The sequence below is a fragment of the Pantherophis guttatus genome, chromosome 4 (genome assembly GCF_059756535.1).
Source record: "Pantherophis guttatus breed Tessera chromosome 4, ASM5975653v1, whole genome shotgun sequence".
Classification (NCBI taxonomy): domain Eukaryota; kingdom Metazoa; phylum Chordata; class Lepidosauria; order Squamata; family Colubridae; genus Pantherophis; species Pantherophis guttatus.
The window spans coordinates 157,898,139-157,915,389 of record NC_142066.1 but is presented as its reverse complement, the minus strand read 5'-3'; the positions used below and the strand labels follow the sequence as shown (position 1 = coordinate 157,915,389).

The 17,251-nt window shown below is 46.3% G+C and overlaps 1 protein-coding gene across 1 annotated transcript; it reads right to left on the bottom strand.

Moving 5' to 3' along the window:
* Positions 1-6,080: 6,080 nt before the first annotated feature.
* On the bottom strand, positions 6,081-16,672 carry LOC148114406 (uncharacterized). Its single transcript, XM_087893696.1, has 7 exons — positions 16,642-16,672; positions 15,150-16,079; positions 14,228-14,319; positions 13,767-13,850; positions 9,093-9,224; positions 8,062-8,184; positions 6,081-6,226 (listed from the first exon to the last, which is right to left on the bottom strand). The coding sequence occupies exons 1-6, from the start codon at positions 16,670-16,672 to the stop codon at positions 8,104-8,106; spliced, it is 1,350 nt and encodes a 449-aa protein (XP_087749822.1). The 3' UTR covers positions 6,081-6,226; positions 8,062-8,103.
* Positions 16,673-17,251: the final 579 nt, after the last annotated feature.

Sequence of the window (17,251 nt, the reverse complement as noted above, 5' to 3'; positions counted from 1 at the left end):
CCTTCTTTCGCATTCTTAAAGAGGCTGAGGATACATCCCATGGTAACCACAATTCTCAGGCAGTTACCCCAATACAGTGAATTGGCTTCCTTCAGACCAAAAAGCTCTTCAGAAACCTTCAGGCTGACCCTTCCAGTCCCTCCCCCTTTTTTTAATGGGGAGAAGGGTTGAGGGGAAAGAGGGAGGGGTCAAAAGCTCTCTGCCTCTGGTTCTTAAAGAGATTTTCTCTTTGGGACTCTGAGTAGGTTTAAAAAACCACCTGCTTTCCATCAGAGTTAAGATGGAACAAACCAGGATAGCGGGCAAGAAAGGGATTCCCAAGGGGAAAGCAGGTGGGAAAACCTCCCCTTGCAGTTAAACTTTCATTAATGCTGCTTTCATAATATCTTGGGGTGATATGGACTTAAAGGGTGCTGGCTGGAGGAATCTGGGGGTTGAAGTCCTTCTCTCTTAAAGCTGTCAAGAATCTTAAATGAAACATGTCCAATTCTAGGATCTTTTTTGCCAGGGTTGTTAAACGAATCACCAGCATTTTTAATTGTTTCATTATCCGTGTCGCCAGCTCTCTGCGCGGGCCTAAAGGAGGGACATTGGCGAGTCTCGTAACTCTCACTCAGCTCAGCTTCTTGAATTTTCACACGAGGGAGGGGGATCAGAAGACGGTGAGATTTATTTTTATTTTTTATTTTTTTTATTTGATTTATATGCTGCCCTTCTCCGGAGACTCAGGGCGGCTTACAATGCGTTAAGCAATAGCCTTCATACTTTTGTATATTTATACAAAGTCAGCTTATTGCCCCCACAGTCTGGGTCCTCATTTAACCTACCTTAGAAAGGACGGAAGGCTGAGTCAACCTTGAGCCTGGCGAGATTTGAACCTGCAGTAATTGCAGGCAGCTGGTGTTAATAACAGTGCTTTAGTCTGCTGCGCCACCAGGCTCATTTTATAACATTATAAAAGAAAAATCCAGAAATTATGGGTGCTCCATCACTGGAGAGTATTAAAAAGAGATTGAACAGCTGTTTGCCCATGATGGTATATAAGATCTCCTGATCGAGCAGGGGGTTGGACTAGATGACCTCCGAGGTCCCTTCCAGTTCGGTAATTCTGATGCACAAAATACGCACCCATTGTCATGTGACGACAAAAGGATCCAGACCCATCACAGACCCAAAATACAGGCAGTCCTTGCCTCACGACCACAGCTGACCCCAAAATTTCTGTCGTTAAGTGAGACATTGGTTAAGTGAATTTTAGCCCCATTTTGCGACCTATCCTGCCGCTGTCGTTACGCGAATCACGGCCACCTTCAGCTACTCACCTGGTTGTTAGGTGAAAACGGCCTCCTGATTTTGTCAGAAGGTCGCAAATGGGGGATCGCATGACCTTGGGATGTTGCCACCATCGTACATATGAGTCAGTGGCCAGGCCTCCCGGTTTCGATCGTGGGGAATGTTTGGCATTTTTTGACACCGTCTTAACCCCACATGGCCAGGAAGCGAAATCTTGTGGTTTTGTTTTTTTTCCCCACGTCACAGGAGTTAGGGGCAGGGGTAACTGCCTGTGAGGGTGGGGTCTGAGAGTGAGTACAGAGGAGAAAGGTAGCTAGTTATAATCATATAACTATAAACCAAAAATAGCAATAATATATTCAGGGTTAGTGCACTTGAGACTGTGATTTTATTCTATTTCAAAATGACCGGTTTAGTTCAGTGTAATACTTGTTTTGCAGCTGTCTTCCTCAGTACTCTTTTCAAATTTGGGAACTGTTCCCTTTGTAAACAAATTAGTGGTCTACTTGGACAGATTACCTATCTAGAATCACTAATCTGTGCTCTCCAAGCCCAATTCAGCCATTCCACTCTATTGAGTTTGTCAAGGGTAAATGCCTTAACCATGCCAGGGGTCAGCTATAGTGCAGCAGTGCAGGGGTTAATCCAAACTCCCACCTGTCCAGCTCCTCCCACTGACCCCTCCTTACCTAAGTCTCCGCCTTTGGGTATAAAAGGTGGGCACACTCTTCCTTGCTCCTCAGACCCAGATGTTGCAAGTGTTGTTGAGATGAACCTGTGAATAAAAGAGATTTAATTAATCTACTGACTCATGTCTTGTTGTTGGGCCTGATCCATGAATCCTCGTAACAGAGCTGCCGCACCATCAGTCCCCTCCATCACAAAGATCCTGCCGGAGAAGGGCAGTATGGACAACTGTGGGAGCTGGCAGGGCGAGAGCTGTGAACCATGAAACACAAAACTTTTGCTGCGTCCCAGCATAGCAGATACAGGGCTCTTGCTGACCTTGATGGGGACAATGAAGTGACAGGTCAAGGTAGTTGTGATACTGATAACTCAAATAAGCAGGGGGATCGTGGTCCGAGATGAAGAACTTAATTTGGAAAGGGGAAAGTGTGAACCAGGTATTTACACATCGGTCACACAAGAAGAGCACGGTATCCAAAAAGAGAAGCCACCTTCTGGTTGGGGATTCAATTGTAAGGGATGTAAATTTAGGAAAAGATTTGGAGGTTTTGAAAGAGGTCAGGTGTCTGCCAGGTGCTACTGCCAGCAGAGACAAGAGGCGTATTCTTAAAATACCTGGATAGCCCTTAAAAGAGCCTGGATAGCTCTGCAGACAGAGGCACTGTAATTTAACACCAGCCATCTGCAATTACTGTAAGTTCGAATCTCACCAGGCTCAAGGATGACTCAGCCTTCCATCCTTTCTAAGGTAGGTAAAATGAGGACCCAGTTTGTGGGGGAAATAAGCTGATTTTGTATATATACAAAAGTAGGAAGGCTATTGCTTAACGCACTGTAAGTCTCCGGAGAAAGGCGGCATATAAATCAAATTTAAAAAAAAAGTCAATAATGCCAGTAAGGACTGTGATGTTTATTTTATTTTCTGGCTCCTTTTTGTAGTCCTTCTGTAGTTTGAAGCAACTGGGCACGTACAGGAAATGGAGCATGCTCCAAAGCCTTTTCTTGTTGGAGCTCCGATCTCCCTCTCTGAGCTCTGAAGTCAGGTCTGGCTGGAGCCTCAGTGTAGGCCGGGACATCAGCGATGTGGCGGGGAAGCCTTGGAGGAGTGGGAAGAAGGCCTGGAGATCTTTCTGGAGACTGGAGGCCCATCAGATGAGGTCCATGGGCTGGGTAGGCCTGGAAATGTCTCTGGATCTCCTCTTCTCCATCAGAGGAGCAGGATTGCAGCTCCGGATCATCCCAGCAGGGTCGGAAAGGTGCGGAGGCCTCAGCCGGGGCCTCCCTGGAGCATTCAGTGAGTGGTGAGCGCCTCTGCAGTGGGGGGTGGGAGGCTGCAGGTCCATCTGGGTTCCTCCGGGGGTGGGAGGTTGGATTTGGGGCCCTCCTTGAGTGGGCAGCTGGGTCTGGGGCCTCGGGGGGGCCGGTGGGTGGTTGCTCCATAAGTTCCAGGGCAGCGACCAGGGCCTCTATGGCCTCTTTGATGTTTGCCGTGGCAGGCGGGGCCTGGCGAGGGGCTTGTGGGTTCGGAGTGGTCCTCTGGGCCGCTGGAAGGCTGAACTGACTGGCTGGCGTTGTAGGCCTGGGCTGCGGAGCTGGGGATGGCCTGGCTCGTGGTGCTGGCAAAGTGCCCAGGGGAGCAGCCATCTTGGAGGAAGTTGCCTCCGGAAGTGGCCTGGCGGCCATTTTGTTTGGCAGGAAACTGGGTGGGGGGGCAGTCTCTCTGGCGGCAGGCGCCATCTTGGAGAGATCAGGCAGGGGAGTCCTTACCGGGATGGCAGGCATCTCTGGTGCTGCCTCCTCAGGCCTCTTTCTGGCCGCTGCCCTTGTCTTCAGGAGGGAGGCGAGCGCTGCTCTGCACTCCTCTTCTGACATCTCAGCCACTTGTCTGTCCAGGCTTTCATCCGGTCCTTCTGCCCCCTCTTCATCAGTGCTGAAGAAGCCTTCTCCAGCATCGCTTGGCTCGGCCCCTGGGATCTCTTGCTGCATCTGGGTGGCCTCTGGCTGCCAGGGTGTAGCTGGATGGAAACCCCCTTCAATGTTTTCCATCGTTGATTCAGACTGGGGCTGCTGTGAAGTTCTCCTCCGTTGAAGGCCTCTGGTCACAACAGGGGAGCTTCTCTCACAGGTTATTTTGGAGGGCATCTCGCCTTTTCAACAGCTCCTGGAGTGGAGTTCTGCTACCATTCCCTCTGCTACCATTCTGTGGAAATTGGGATCGTAGAAACACCCAGGAGCATAGAAGAGTCCAAAGGCAGATGCATGAATAAATGTGATAAATGTATTTATTCATATAACAAAACATATTAACTATGTACAAAGGCTGTCTTAATATCCATTAGGGTAGGGGGCACACAGCGTGTGTGACTACCCTTATCAAAGATCATGTCTCATGGAGAACAAACGTAAAAGAGAGCATGGTGGAAAGGTTAGAGGGGGTTTTATACTCAGTGTAAGCCCCTCCTCTCCACATAGGGGTGGGGGCACTTTCTGCCTCCACTAGTGTCTGTATGATATATGTGCCAATGGCTTGCAAATACTTGACAGAAGGCTTTGGTTTTATGATGTCTGCAACTGGTCCAATGAAGAACTGTACTAAAGAGATGGATTGCACCCATCAAAGAAAGGGCCTGAGTTACTTAGCAGTAAATTTACAGATTTTCTGGATAAGCATTTAAACTGAACAGCGGGGACAGAGAATTAATTGATACAGAACATTTCTGTCCCCAGCAATCCAAAATTAATAGGGCTATCAGTGCATGTAACATAGATGCCTGTGCGAGTAAGATTATCACCCCTGCTGTCAACCAAAAGCAAGCAGTTAATAGCGAGTGCCATACCACGTGCATTAATCAAACAGGTGGCACGAAAGCAGGGGCAGTCAGGCTCAACACAGGTTATGTAGAAAGTCAACACAGGGTCAATCAAAATGGACTCAAAGGTCTATACACCGATGCACAGAGTATGAGGAATAAACAGGGTGAATTAGAAATTCAATAAATGAGGACAGATATGATATTGTTGCCATTACGGAAACTTGGTGGGATGAAACAACTAAAGGGATATAAATTATTTAAAAGAAATAAACCAAATAAAAGAGGAGGTGGAGTTGCACTATATATAAGAAATAACTACATCTCTACAGAAATAGAGCACAACAATGATGAAAATTATCTTGAATGCATTTGGGTCAATATTAAAGGGGGCGTGGGAAATGACATTGCCATAGGTCTATACCAGTGGTGAAATCTAAAATTTGTTACTACCGGTTCTGTAGGCGTGGCTTAGTGGGGGGGGGTAATGTGACTGGGTGGGTGTGGCCAATTATTTTTTTAACTTTTAAAACCATTTTTTCTACCACCTCTTCAGCGAAGAGGTTCTAAAAAAATGCTTTTTTTTTTTATGTACTTGGTAGTAGTACATTATGTTATTAAGACCAGCTGCCTGCAATTAGTACAGTGGTCTAAAGCACCCTGTTATTAAGACCAGCTGCCTGCAATTACTTCAGGTTCGAATCTCGCCAGGCTCAAGGTTGACTCAGCCTTCCATCCTTTCTAAGGTAGGTAAAATGAGGACCCAGATTGTGGGGGCAATAAGCTGACTTCGTATAAACATACAAAAGGATGAAGGCTATTGCTTAGCGCATTGTAAGCCACCCTGAGTCTCCGGAGAAGGGCGGCATATAAATCAAAATTTAAAAAAAAATTAAAAAAAAACAAAAACTGGGAGATAAACTCTGCACCAAGTGGAAGATCCAACAGGTTCCTGACAAACCTAGCAGACAACTTTGTTTCCCAAAAAACGGAGAAGGGAACAAGGGGATCAGCCATATTGGATTTAATTCTCACTAACGGAGATGAAATGATAGAAGGTGTTGAAGCTACAGGAACCTTGGGGACAAGTGATCACGCAATATTGGAATTCAACATTATGCAAGCACAAGTAATAGAACAAAGTCAAACTAGACTGTTGTAAGTCAAGGACTGACACTCGGCACCTTCGAAGGCCCTCCCCCCTCCTGCAAAGGACAGAGAGACGGAGTCCGGGTGTAGCAAAAGTGAATATACTATTTATTAAGTGAAAGCATACTTCGTGTAGAAAAATCAGGGAGTAAAATCTTTGCATCCTAACAGCTGTATCAGCTACGGGAAACTGGTCATCTATACAAAAATGGGTGGGGTGGAAACTGAGGCAGGGGGAGGGTGGTCTGGGCTGGGCGTCACCCCACCGGTCACTACATGATCAGCTCCTGGAAGACAGAAGGGGAAGAAGAGAAGCATCAGGTCTAGGAACTGGGGAGGGTGGAGGGGTGGAGTTGTCACAGACATTTCGTGACCCAGCTAGGCAACATCATCAGTGCTGCAAGGAAGGAGGAGGAAGAGAAAGAAGGACCGTTGGGTCTTTGGACCTCTCTGAGCTGGAAGGTTTTAATGCAGACGTCTCATGACCCAACTAGGGAACATCTTCAGTGCTACAAGGGGGATGGGGTTTGGGAGGAGGAGGAGGAGGTGGAGGAAGAGGAAGAGGAGGAGGAAGAAGAGGAGGAGGAGGAGGAGGAGTGTGGGGTCTTTGTTGCTCTCTGAGCTGGCTGTTTTTTGTGCAGATGTCTCAGGACAAAGCTAGGAAACATTATCAGTGCTAGAAGGGACTAAATATATACAGACACCCAACCCAGTTCCCTTCTAGTACTGATGATGTTACCTACTTGGGTCATGAAACGTCTGCAAGAAATACTCACCAAGCTCAGAAAGCACCAAGGAACGCCCCCCCCAAATCCTCCTCTTCCTCTTCTTCCTCCCCTCCTGTTCCTCCTCCTCCCCACAAACTCCAGCCCCTTCTAGCACTGTTGCTAGTTATATTCTATAATCTATAAGAATATAAAATATTATACATACTATACTACTGAGTTTCTCCCAAAAATAAGGCATCCCCTGATAACAAGCCCAATCAGGATTTTGAGCACATGCACTAAAATAAGCCCCCCCCATGAAAATAAGCCCTCCCCGAAAATATTTAACTGCATGTGCATCCAGTCCCCACCATTTCCTCTGGTTGGGATTAAGGAGGAAAAGCTGGAAATCAGGTAAGGCGACAAGTGCCCCAAAATAATAAGACCTCCCCCAAAATAAGGCCAAGCGCTTATTTTGGGGTTCAAAAAAAATATAAGACAGGGTCTTATTTTGGGGGAAGCACAGTATATACTACACTATACTAATACACTATAATATAATATAAGGTAAAGTATTTTTCCACTTGCATTTTTTACCTGCTTTCGAACTGCTAAGTTGGCAGAAGTTGTGACAGGTAATGGGAGCTGACCCCGTTACGCAGCACTAGGGAATCGAACCACTGAACTGCCGACCTTTCGATCGACAAGCTCAGCATCTTAGCCACTGAGCCACCGTGTCCCTTTCATAATATAATATATAATATAGTAATGCTATTCTATTGTATTCTATTCATTTCTATCATTTCTATAGGTAGTGGTGGAAATAGGACCACAATTGACCCCAAAATTCTTGTCGCTAAGCGAGATGTTTGTTAAGTGAGTTTTGTCCCATTTTACAACCTTCCTTGCCTGCAGTTAAGTGCAGTCGTTAAGTTAGTCACACGGTTCTTAAGTGAATATGGCGTCCGCCTTCACCTTGTTGGTCAAAAGGTCACAAAAGGGAGATCATGTGACCCCTGCCCCCTGGGATGCTGCGACTGTCATAAATACGAGTGAGTTGCCAAACATCCGAGTTTTGGTCTCATGACGGTGGGGACTCTCTGTTGGTCATGAGTGGGGAAAACAGTCCTAAGTCCCTTTCTTCCATGCCGTTCAAACTTGGAACGGACATTAACTGAACCGACATAAGTCGAGAACTGCTCATATAAGACTCCCTAGGGATATAGTCTGGGAACTGCTGGGACGGAGCCTTGTAAATTCTCTCCCTCTCAACCAAACTCTCAAAACCTGGCACTCCCTCCTCTGGAATGCAGCCCCTCCCTCCCTCCCTCCCTCCCTCCCTCTTTTCCTGCTGGGAATCCAGGCTACCTTCCACCACAGCAGAGGAGGGACGGCTGCTGCCCTCAAGCACTCACCATTATGGCACTGATGATGTCGTTGTTGTTGTTTCGGAGGGCTCAGATGGCTTTTGGGCGGGAGACATTGGCCTGAGCCATGACCAATTCAATATCCCTCACCTCCAGACCCGTTTCGTCCACCTGGGAAGGGAGGGAGGAAGGAAATACAGAAATAAATGCAGGCAGGAAAGAAAGGAAGGAAGGAAGGAAGGAAGGAAGGAAGGAAGGAAGAAAGAAAGAAAGAAAGAAAGAAAGAAAGAAAGAAAGAAAGAAAGAAAGAAAGAAAGAAAGAAAGAAAGAAAGAAAGAAAGAAAGAAGAGGGACCATCATGTAAGGTGGACTTCAAGAGGTGAATCCAAATCCCAGATCCCACCTCAACCTCTGGCTGACTTTCCAGCAAACCATAATAATAATTATAGTAACAATGGAGTAAGGTTCCAGTAGACCTACCCCACCATGGGATGACTTCTCCAACACTTTATGGTGTCCCAGCAACCTGAAATCCAAGCTTAGCATCTTTAGAAAGAACATGGAGCTGGCTTAAGAAGCTACCAAGAGATCGTCCCTCAAGAGGTTGGCATGGACTTGTGGCCTTAGAAAGGACCCCCAAAGCTCAGATGAGGGATGGTATGAAGTCTCCTATCTTGGGCAGAAGGTTGGACTAGACGTCCCTCCCCCCCAGCCCTAGGAATTTTGGGTCCTTCTATGTAGAGTAGTCCCTACGTATCTGAGAGACACCTGACCACAGCATCTAGGTTGGAGATGCCACCAATATTGGCATCATCCATAGTGGACAACTCATCTGGTCCTAGAGATGGAGGAGACCAGAGAAGAGTCCCCATTCTCGGTCCAAGCAAGATATTATAGGCAAGAATTGTGCTCCATGGGTTAATAGCCTGGCTCCCGAGAAGTCTACTCCCCTTGGACCTCCTAGGAGGTGGACCTCCAAGGAGAACATCATGAAGGTACTCATTCCTCTTGGGCTTCCCTCCTTTCCACCCCCACCTCCAGCTCAAGTCTGGAGAAGGTTGACATCTGGGTCTCCTTACCTCCTCCTCTTCCTCACTCTCCTTGATGATGGTGAAGACTGAACCAGATTCATTGATCAAGGTTGAGTGATCCATAGGAACTTTGAACTTCTCCGCCGCCTCTTTGTAGACCTGTTGGGAGAGGTTTTCCACCTGCAGCAGAAAACAACGGAGGGATTTTAGATCTTTCTCCATTCTGGAGGAGAAGGAGACCTGGCTTTGGCTTGTCTTCAGAAGAAGACACCCAATAAGACATTCTCCAACGAGTCCCAGATGGTTGGCCTAGAAGACCCTTCCATGTTCTACCAAGAGGCCAGGTCCTTCAACCAGGAATTTGAGAGGACCACTTCCCTAAACCTCCATTTCCAATCTGAATTCTCCCACTGAGGTGAGAAGAAGACAATCTCTTGGTCTCTCCAGTCAAGAAAGGCAGATGCCAATCTATCACAACATAGGAAGTCCTCAATGTACAACCATTCGTTTAGCAACCAAAGGTAGAAGAGCAATGAAAAAGTGAGCTAAGACCATGTTTTTCCACGCTTATGACCGTCGCGGCATTCCCGTAATCCAAATTCAGACAACTTGGCAACGGACTCGTGTTTATGGCGGTTGCGGTGACCCCCGGGGGTTGCCTGAACCCCCATTGGAGACCTTTCGGACAGCAGAGTCAATGGGGAAGCCGGATTCGCTTAAGGACCATTGTGACTCTCTCTCTTTTTTTTTAATTGAAAAGTTTTTTATTTTATAAACAAACATACAATATATAATCAATCAGTCAATATATCATCTGAATACATCTTTTTTCCATCTTACTCCTCCAATACTCATCATATCTAATATTATCATTTCATTTATTATTACATTTCCCCCACTTTTACTTTTCTGTTAAAACATTTATCTATTCAACACTTTTATCCCAACCCAACCTTTGTCCCTCCCTCCCCACCCCACCCCCCGACTTCCAAGAGCGAAAACAGGGTATAACATTTAACAAACAAAAGCTAATATATACTAACTACAAAATTCAAAACTCCCACACACTCTTTAACTCCCCTTACTCAAATTCATTAACTTCCCTTTTATAAATTCTCAAAATTAATTGAATTAAATTCATTCTTCCTAAATATAAAGACCTTTTTCTTGATGTGTAATCCAATAATTTAACAATATTACAAACATTAAAAATCATGGATAAGCTTCATTTCCACACCCTCAAACACCATTCTTTTTCAGCATTACTCCCTAATAAGATTCTAAATTTAACATTTATCCTCTTTAATCCTGCATAAAATTGGACATTTTAAAACCTTAAACATTTCCTCTCGTATACCTTTTAAGATACTATAATTTTATGTTAAACATTTTAAAAATCTCTTAATACATCAATGAAACATTCTTAATTCATTTCACAAGATATAAATTTCAAAACCTGCAGGAAGATATCCTTCAAATTTTCAATTAACCATTTTAATACCTCCATAACTTTTAAGAAGCCATCGTTTTTATATCCAAAACTAATTGTAAGAAAACACTTCCTTTATATCATTGTCTTAGAATAACCTTTAAAAATACCAATTTAATTAAGATTTTCAATTTATTACAAAAATCCTCCTCCCAAAAAGACTTAATCTTCTATTCTTGCCTTCTTTCTATATTTTTTCCAGTCCTTCTTCTTCAATAATTCTTTCAACATTGCTCCTCCCCCTAGTTTTATTTTCGAAAATTTTTAGATTTTGATTTGAGGTTGATGTATGTTGAAAGCTCGCTCTCTTCTTGAAATCATTTTCTCTGGTTTAGAACCCCCATTTCGACTCTTCTTACTTGTATGCTCAATCAGTTCATTCCTTTGTCTATAAAGCCAAGAATTGTTGCCATAAAGTTTATCAGTTTGCAATAAAGAGTCTACTTGTTGCTTTTCTATTAATTGAGTGGAAGCGTCTGCCAAGACCTGTGTTTCAATTGTGCCAAGCTCCATTTCAATCCTGACAGCCTCTTTGTCCTCCCGAATCAAAATCCTCTGATTAATTTCCTCCTGTTTGTTACTTGCGGGTTTTTGGTTTTTTTTTTGTTCTCCCGATTTGCTCTGCCAGCACCCAAAGTCCAAATTCTTTAAATCCTTAAAATTGTGTTGCTGGTGTGGACGCGATGCCTTCGTCTGCATGAAGCAGACTCGTCCCGGATTCGGAGCAATGAAGGGCTTACAGGGAGCTCACCCTGCAACCCCCAGGCTTAAAAAAAAAAACCTGGGGGTCTAGGGGAGCTCTACCCAGACCCTTCAGCTCTTCTCTCTCCCTTTTTCCCAGGGGGAGATTTTCAAGCCGCTGAACAGCCGGTTTTCGCTGTTCTAGCGGCTAATTAAATCACAGGGCTGGAGCTCCTAAAAGAGTGTCCGTTCGGTGATCATGGAACCACCGGAAGTCCCATTGTGACTCTCTCTTAACAACTGCAGTGACTGGCGTAATATCTGAGGCAACGGTTGTCTTACTTCCCAATGGAAGTTTTGAGTTCAGTTGTAGGCATAAGTTGAGGACTACTGGTGTTAAAAATGAGAATGTCCGTCCAGTCAGTCAGTCAGTCAGTCTCTCTCTCCCTCCCTCCCTCTCTCTCACCTGCTCTCTCCCTCCCTCGCTTCCCTTTCCCCTTTCCTGCCTTCCCTCTCATCCACTTTCCTTCCTTCCTCCCTTTCTCCTCCCTTTCTTTTTCCCCTCTTTCGTTTTCCCCTCCCCTTCTCCTTGCAGCCTTCCCTCCCTCTCCTCCTTCCTCCTTCCTCCTCTCCCTCTCCCTCCCTCCTTGCTTCCTTCTCACCCTATCCTTCCTCCCTCCCTCTGTCTCTCTCTCCTTCCTTTCTCTCCTCCCTCCCTTTCATTCTTTCTTGCTTTTGTCCCTCCTCGCTCCCTCGCTCCGTTCTTCCTTCTTTTCCATTTTTCCTCCCTCCCTTCCTCCCTCCCACCCTCTTCAGTTATCCAATAGAATCTTTCCAAGCTCTTTCCTCCCTTCCTCCCTCCCACTATTTCTCCTTCCCCTTCCCTATCTCCTTCCTTCCTTCCATCCATCCATCCTTCTCCTCTCCTTCCTACTTCCTTCTTTCATTTCTTTCTCCTCCCTTCCTCCCTCCCTCCCTAATCCTATATCTCCTTCCTTGTTTCATTCCTTCCTGCTTCCCTTTCACCTTCATTTCCTCCATCAATCCTTCTCTCCTTCCTTCCTTCCCCCCTTTGCTTCATTACTCCTTCCTTCCTTCCTTCCACTCCTTCCTTCCCTCCCTTATCCTATCTCTCCTTCCTTCTTTTGTTCCTTTCTCCTTCCCTTTCTCTCTTCCTTTGTCCCTTCTTCCTTGCCATTCCCCCTTCTTTTCCCTTCCTTCCCTCCCTTCCTTCCCTCCCTCCCTCCCTCCCTCCCTCCCTTCCTTCCTTCCCCTTCCTACCTTTCATCATTCTTCCTCCCTTCCTTCTTTCCACCCATCGACCTATCTCTCTTTCCTCCCTCCCTCCCTCCCTCTTCAGTCATCAAAGACTTCCCCCTCCCCCCAGATCCTCTTCCCTCTTTCCAGATCACCAGACAATGTAGGAGTCAGAAGCTGGACTTTTGAAGGCATCCGGATTGGTGATGGCAAGCAAGATATTCCTGGATTTACGGATGGTTATCCTGGTCACGCCGTGGATCTGCTGCAGACCCAGCTTGGACATGGCCTGGGGGCAAAGAAGACCACCACACACAGCCCATCAGCATCATGTTGATGGGCTCTCAACCACACCATGGAGAGAGGAACTCACAACACCCTCAAAAACCACAGAAGAAGCTTGTAGGTCAACTAAAGAGCTGGTTGAAGAACCAGGAGAAGGAGGGACCTTCTCCCATCCAAAGCTACAGTTGAGGTCCTGTAGACCAACCCCTTGCTTCCACGGAAGGCCATCTTGAGGTTCGGTCTTCTTCAAGACATGGTGGACCATGAACTCTGGCAAATTCTGGAGACCACAAGATGTTTCTGGTATGAACCATGCAGAAGTCTTCTTCTGACCTCTTGAGAGAACTTAACTTCTCAGTCCAAAACCAAAGAAAGGGCAAGAGAGATATTTACACCCCAAAAATTGGAGTTGTTCCTAGGCGCTCTGTGGCTGATGCTTACTACAATGAGTGGAAGACTTTCACCTTGCCAGCCCTTTGAGGTAGACCAGATCAGGAAACTAGCAAACTCTAGATAAACACTCTTAATAAAAGTGGCGAGTTCTAGTGTCAGGCACGAAAGAGAGTTGCGTGGCTTTGAGCCAATCAACAGGAGACGGTGAATTATAGTTCCACCTTAAGTATGAAAGGAGGTTGGTTGATTTTGATTCAATCACCAGGAGACCATGAGTTCTAGTTCCACTTAAGCAAGAAATCTAGCTGGGTGATTTTGGGCCAGTCCCTCTCTGAAAGCCCAACCTACCTTGCAGGATTGTTGTTTTGGAGAAAATAGGAGGAAGGATGTATGCTAGATAGGTTCACCGCCTTGAGTGATTTGTGAGAAAGGAAGGAAGGAGGGAGGGAGGGAGGGAAGGAAGGATGGAAGGGGGAGGGGAGGGAAGGAGGGAGGGGAAGTGGGAGGGGAGGAGGGAGGGAGGAGGGCAGGGAGGGAGGGAAAGAGGGAAGGAAAGGAGGAAAAAGGGAGGGAGTGTTGTGGAAGGGAGGAAAGAAAGGAGGGAGGAAGGGAATTACCTTTCGAGCTTTTTTCTCGCTCTGGCTTAGTTTCGGTTTCCTAATGGCCTCCTCGTCAGTCCCCAGGGAATTCGTCAGCTGGGCCTGCATAAAAGCAAATCTCTTTACTCATCCCTTACTACTAAGCGGATCCCTTTGGGTGAAAAAGAGTTTTTATGCTCTCCCCAAAACTTCTCTTTACCTTCCCGAAAAGGCACTTAGCTGGCCTCGATTAACGTCTGAGATCGTTTTTGAAAAGGTCTTTTGTTTATTTATTTTATTGTGCATCTTCCCATCAACCCTCCCGTCTTTGCAATTGTGGGTCGTGTGACGTTGGGCCAATCACCAGGTGACAGGGAGTTCTAGTCCCGCAAGCTGAGTGACTTTGAGCCTCTCTGTCTCAGCCCAGCCCACCTCAGGTGCCACTGACTAGGGAATTCTGGGAATTGAAGTCCACCCATTTCGGTCTGCGAGGGCCACACCTGCACCGAGTGAGCTGTCCGTGGTTCTTCAAAGTTCGGCTCTTCCCATTCCGGGAGAGATCCTTCGTTGCTTTCAGAATCGTTGGAAGATCCTGCAAAAAGATATTTTAGGGTATTCTAACGGAGGTCTCCTTTTCCAACTGCTGTAAACTGCTGTATTTCAGCCATGGCTGCAATCGTTAAGCGACTGCTGTTGTCATTAAGCCATTGCTGCGGTCATTAAGTGACTCTTGCACTCGTTAAGCCACTCCTGTGGTCGTTTAGCAAACACAGCAGTCATTAAGCGAACCCACTGGTTGATATGAGGCAGGATTGACTGAAAACGTCAATTTCAGCAAAAACATTGTAAATCAGGGTTTAGTGATCAGGGAAAGATGCAAACGGTCATAAAAGCAGATCAGCTACTGACTGTCCAAAATGGTGATATGTGACCACAGAGACTTTAAGAGGTTTGGAGGTTTGGAAGCAGGTCCAATTCTAACTTTGAATGGTCACTAAGTGAGCGGTCATATTTCGAAGTGTCTCTGTACACCTTTGATATACACAGCTCTAATATTTATCCCCAATGTTACAGCTAGTCCTCAACTTATGACCACAATTGCATCAGTTTCTGTTGCTACGCGAGATGGTTGTTAAGTGAATTTGGTTCCATTTTACAACCTTCCCTGCCACTCTTCTTAAGAGAACCATTGCAGTTGTTCAGTGAGTAACACGGTCGTTAAACGAATCCAGTTTTGGCATTGTCGGAAGGTCTCAAAAGGGGATTGTGTGATAAATCATAAATATGAGCCAACTTCGATCACATGACCACAGGGTGTTGAGTATGAGAATCAGTCCCAAACTCCCTTCGGTCACTAAACAAACAGTCGTAAATTGAGAACCATCCGTAATTGTTGAATGGGGAGAAAACGGGAGATCTTACCTTCCGCCGGAGGTTTGCGGGTAACACTCCAGATCTGCAGTTCGGTTCCTCCCTCCCCATCTGGGTGGAGCAGAGGAGATTCTTGGGGCAACTGAGCTGAGGCATCGAGCAGGGCCCCATTGTCTTCTGCAAGGATGTTCTCTGGGGTTTTGCTCAGTGCCAGGAAAGACTGAGAGTCAGGTTTTGCCTTGGAAAATGCCAGCATAGCACGGTCCTCGCTGTTGCCCAGGTCAAAAGTTGACGCTCCCTCCACTTCGACTTCTGACTCCAGACAGGCAGTGAGATAGTCTTGGGTTGTCTCGGAACCTGCTCGGATAACGTCTTGTTCCGAAAGAGGCCCCTTCGATTCCAGGAGCGACGCAAAGACCCTCTCCTTCTCGGAAAAGAAGGAGAGGGTCTTCTCCTCTGGCCTTCCGCTGGCGGCACCATCAGCTACTCCTTGTGGGAAGGGCGTTAACTCCATGGATTCTGCCTTGAAAAGGAGGCTATGACGAAGGGGGAGAAGCAGATTGCTCTCCAGGGTCTTCACGCCATCCAGCGGAGTGGACGTAAGTGGCTGTCTTTGAAGCCCACCAGGTCCACCTGCCTCGGCGGGGCTCACTTCAAACACACCCTGAAGCTCAGAAGGAGGCCTAAGGATGGTGGTAAGGGGACAAGCAAAGGGCCAGGCTCGCAACCGTCTTTTCGGGAAACCTCCGATTTTGTCTTTGAAGGAAGGCAACAAATGCTCGTGCTCCTCTAAAGGGCTGGCGCTGAGGCTGTTATCATCCTCAGACTCAAGACCACTGGGGGGCCAGGAGGGATCGGTCTGCTCGGCCTCCTGTGGGAGACCCTGCAAGGCGAAGCCAGGTGTCACAGCCAGAGAAATCGGCGTGGTGGGCTGGACTTCTCCACTCGGCCTCGAGGTGGAGGAGAGGCTTTCCGAGCCTTCTGTGGGGGGAGAGAGAGGAGGGGGGGAAGCAGAAGTCAAACAGTCCACCTGGCAAGAGACACCGACGGATTTAAGCAACTTAAGAGGCTGGGAGGCCTTCATACTACGACTACTCCTCTTCCTCCCTGCAAGCCCCTCCCCCTTCTAGCACGGATGATGTTCCCTAGTTGGGTCATGAGATGTCTGCAAGAAAATACCAATGCTCAGAGAGCACCAAGGACTGCCCAGTCCTTCCTTCCTTCCTTCCTTCCTTCCTTCCTTCCTTCCTTCCTTCCTTCCTTCCTTCCTTCCTTCCTTCCTTCCTTCCTTCCTTTTCTTCTTCCTCCTCCTCCTCCTCACAGCCACATTTTTTTAAAATAATTTTTATTGCGTATTTTACATTTTAAAACCAAACACACAATACCAAAAGAAGTCAAGAGACAAAAACAAAAACACACGAACATCAGACATTAAAATACAAGACTAACAATCTTATTTTACGAAGTTTTCTCTCTGGTAATGCTAATCTTCAAACTAGGGCATATAAAACCTTTGCCAGACCTACCCTTGAATATTGCTCACCTGCCTGGAACCCTGACTGTGTTTCAGACATCCGTTCATTAGAGAGGGTCCGGAGGTATTTCACTAGAAGAGCCCTCAAATCCTCTGCTCGAAATAAAATTCCCTAACCCACCAGGCTTTAAATTTAGACAGGTTAAATAGAAAGAAGAGAGAAAAGAGAGAGAAAGACAGAGAAAGTGAAAGTGAAAGAAAAGAGAAAGAAAAGAAAAGAGAGAGAAAGAGAAAGAAAGAAAAGGGAGAGAGAAAGAAGACACATACCCAAAGAGAAAGAGACAGGGAAAGAGAAAGGAAAAGAAAAGAGAAAGAAGAAAAGAGAGAGAATGGAGAGACAGAGAGAGAGAAAGAGAAAAAGAGAGAAAGAGAAAGAGAGAGAAAAAGAAGAGAGAGGGAGAGGACACACAGAGAGAGATGGAGAGAGAGAAAGAAAAAGAGAGAGGAGAGAGAGAAAGAAAGAAGAAAGAAAGAGAAAAAGAAGAGAGGAGACAGACAGACAGACAAAGAGAGAGAAAGAGAGAGAGAAAGAGAGAGAAAGGAAACAGAGAGAGGGAGGGAGAGAGAGAGAGAGGAGAAAAACAGAGAAAGAGAGAGAAAGAAAAGAGAAAGGAAAGAA

Bases quoted from the DNA above. Each gene is read 5' to 3' on its own strand.
- LOC148114406 (XM_087893696.1), bottom strand. From the start codon at position 16,672: ATGTCTGAAACACAGTCAGGGTTCCAGGCAG. The intron at 14,320-15,149 runs GTAAGATCTCCC...ATCTTTTTGCAG, and splicing joins CCGCAAACCTCCGGCGGAAG to GATCTTCCAACGATTCTGAA. The intron at 13,851-14,227 runs GTGTGGCCCTCG...GCTTTTATGCAG, and splicing joins GGACAGCTCACTCGGTGCAG to GCCCAGCTGACGAATTCCCT.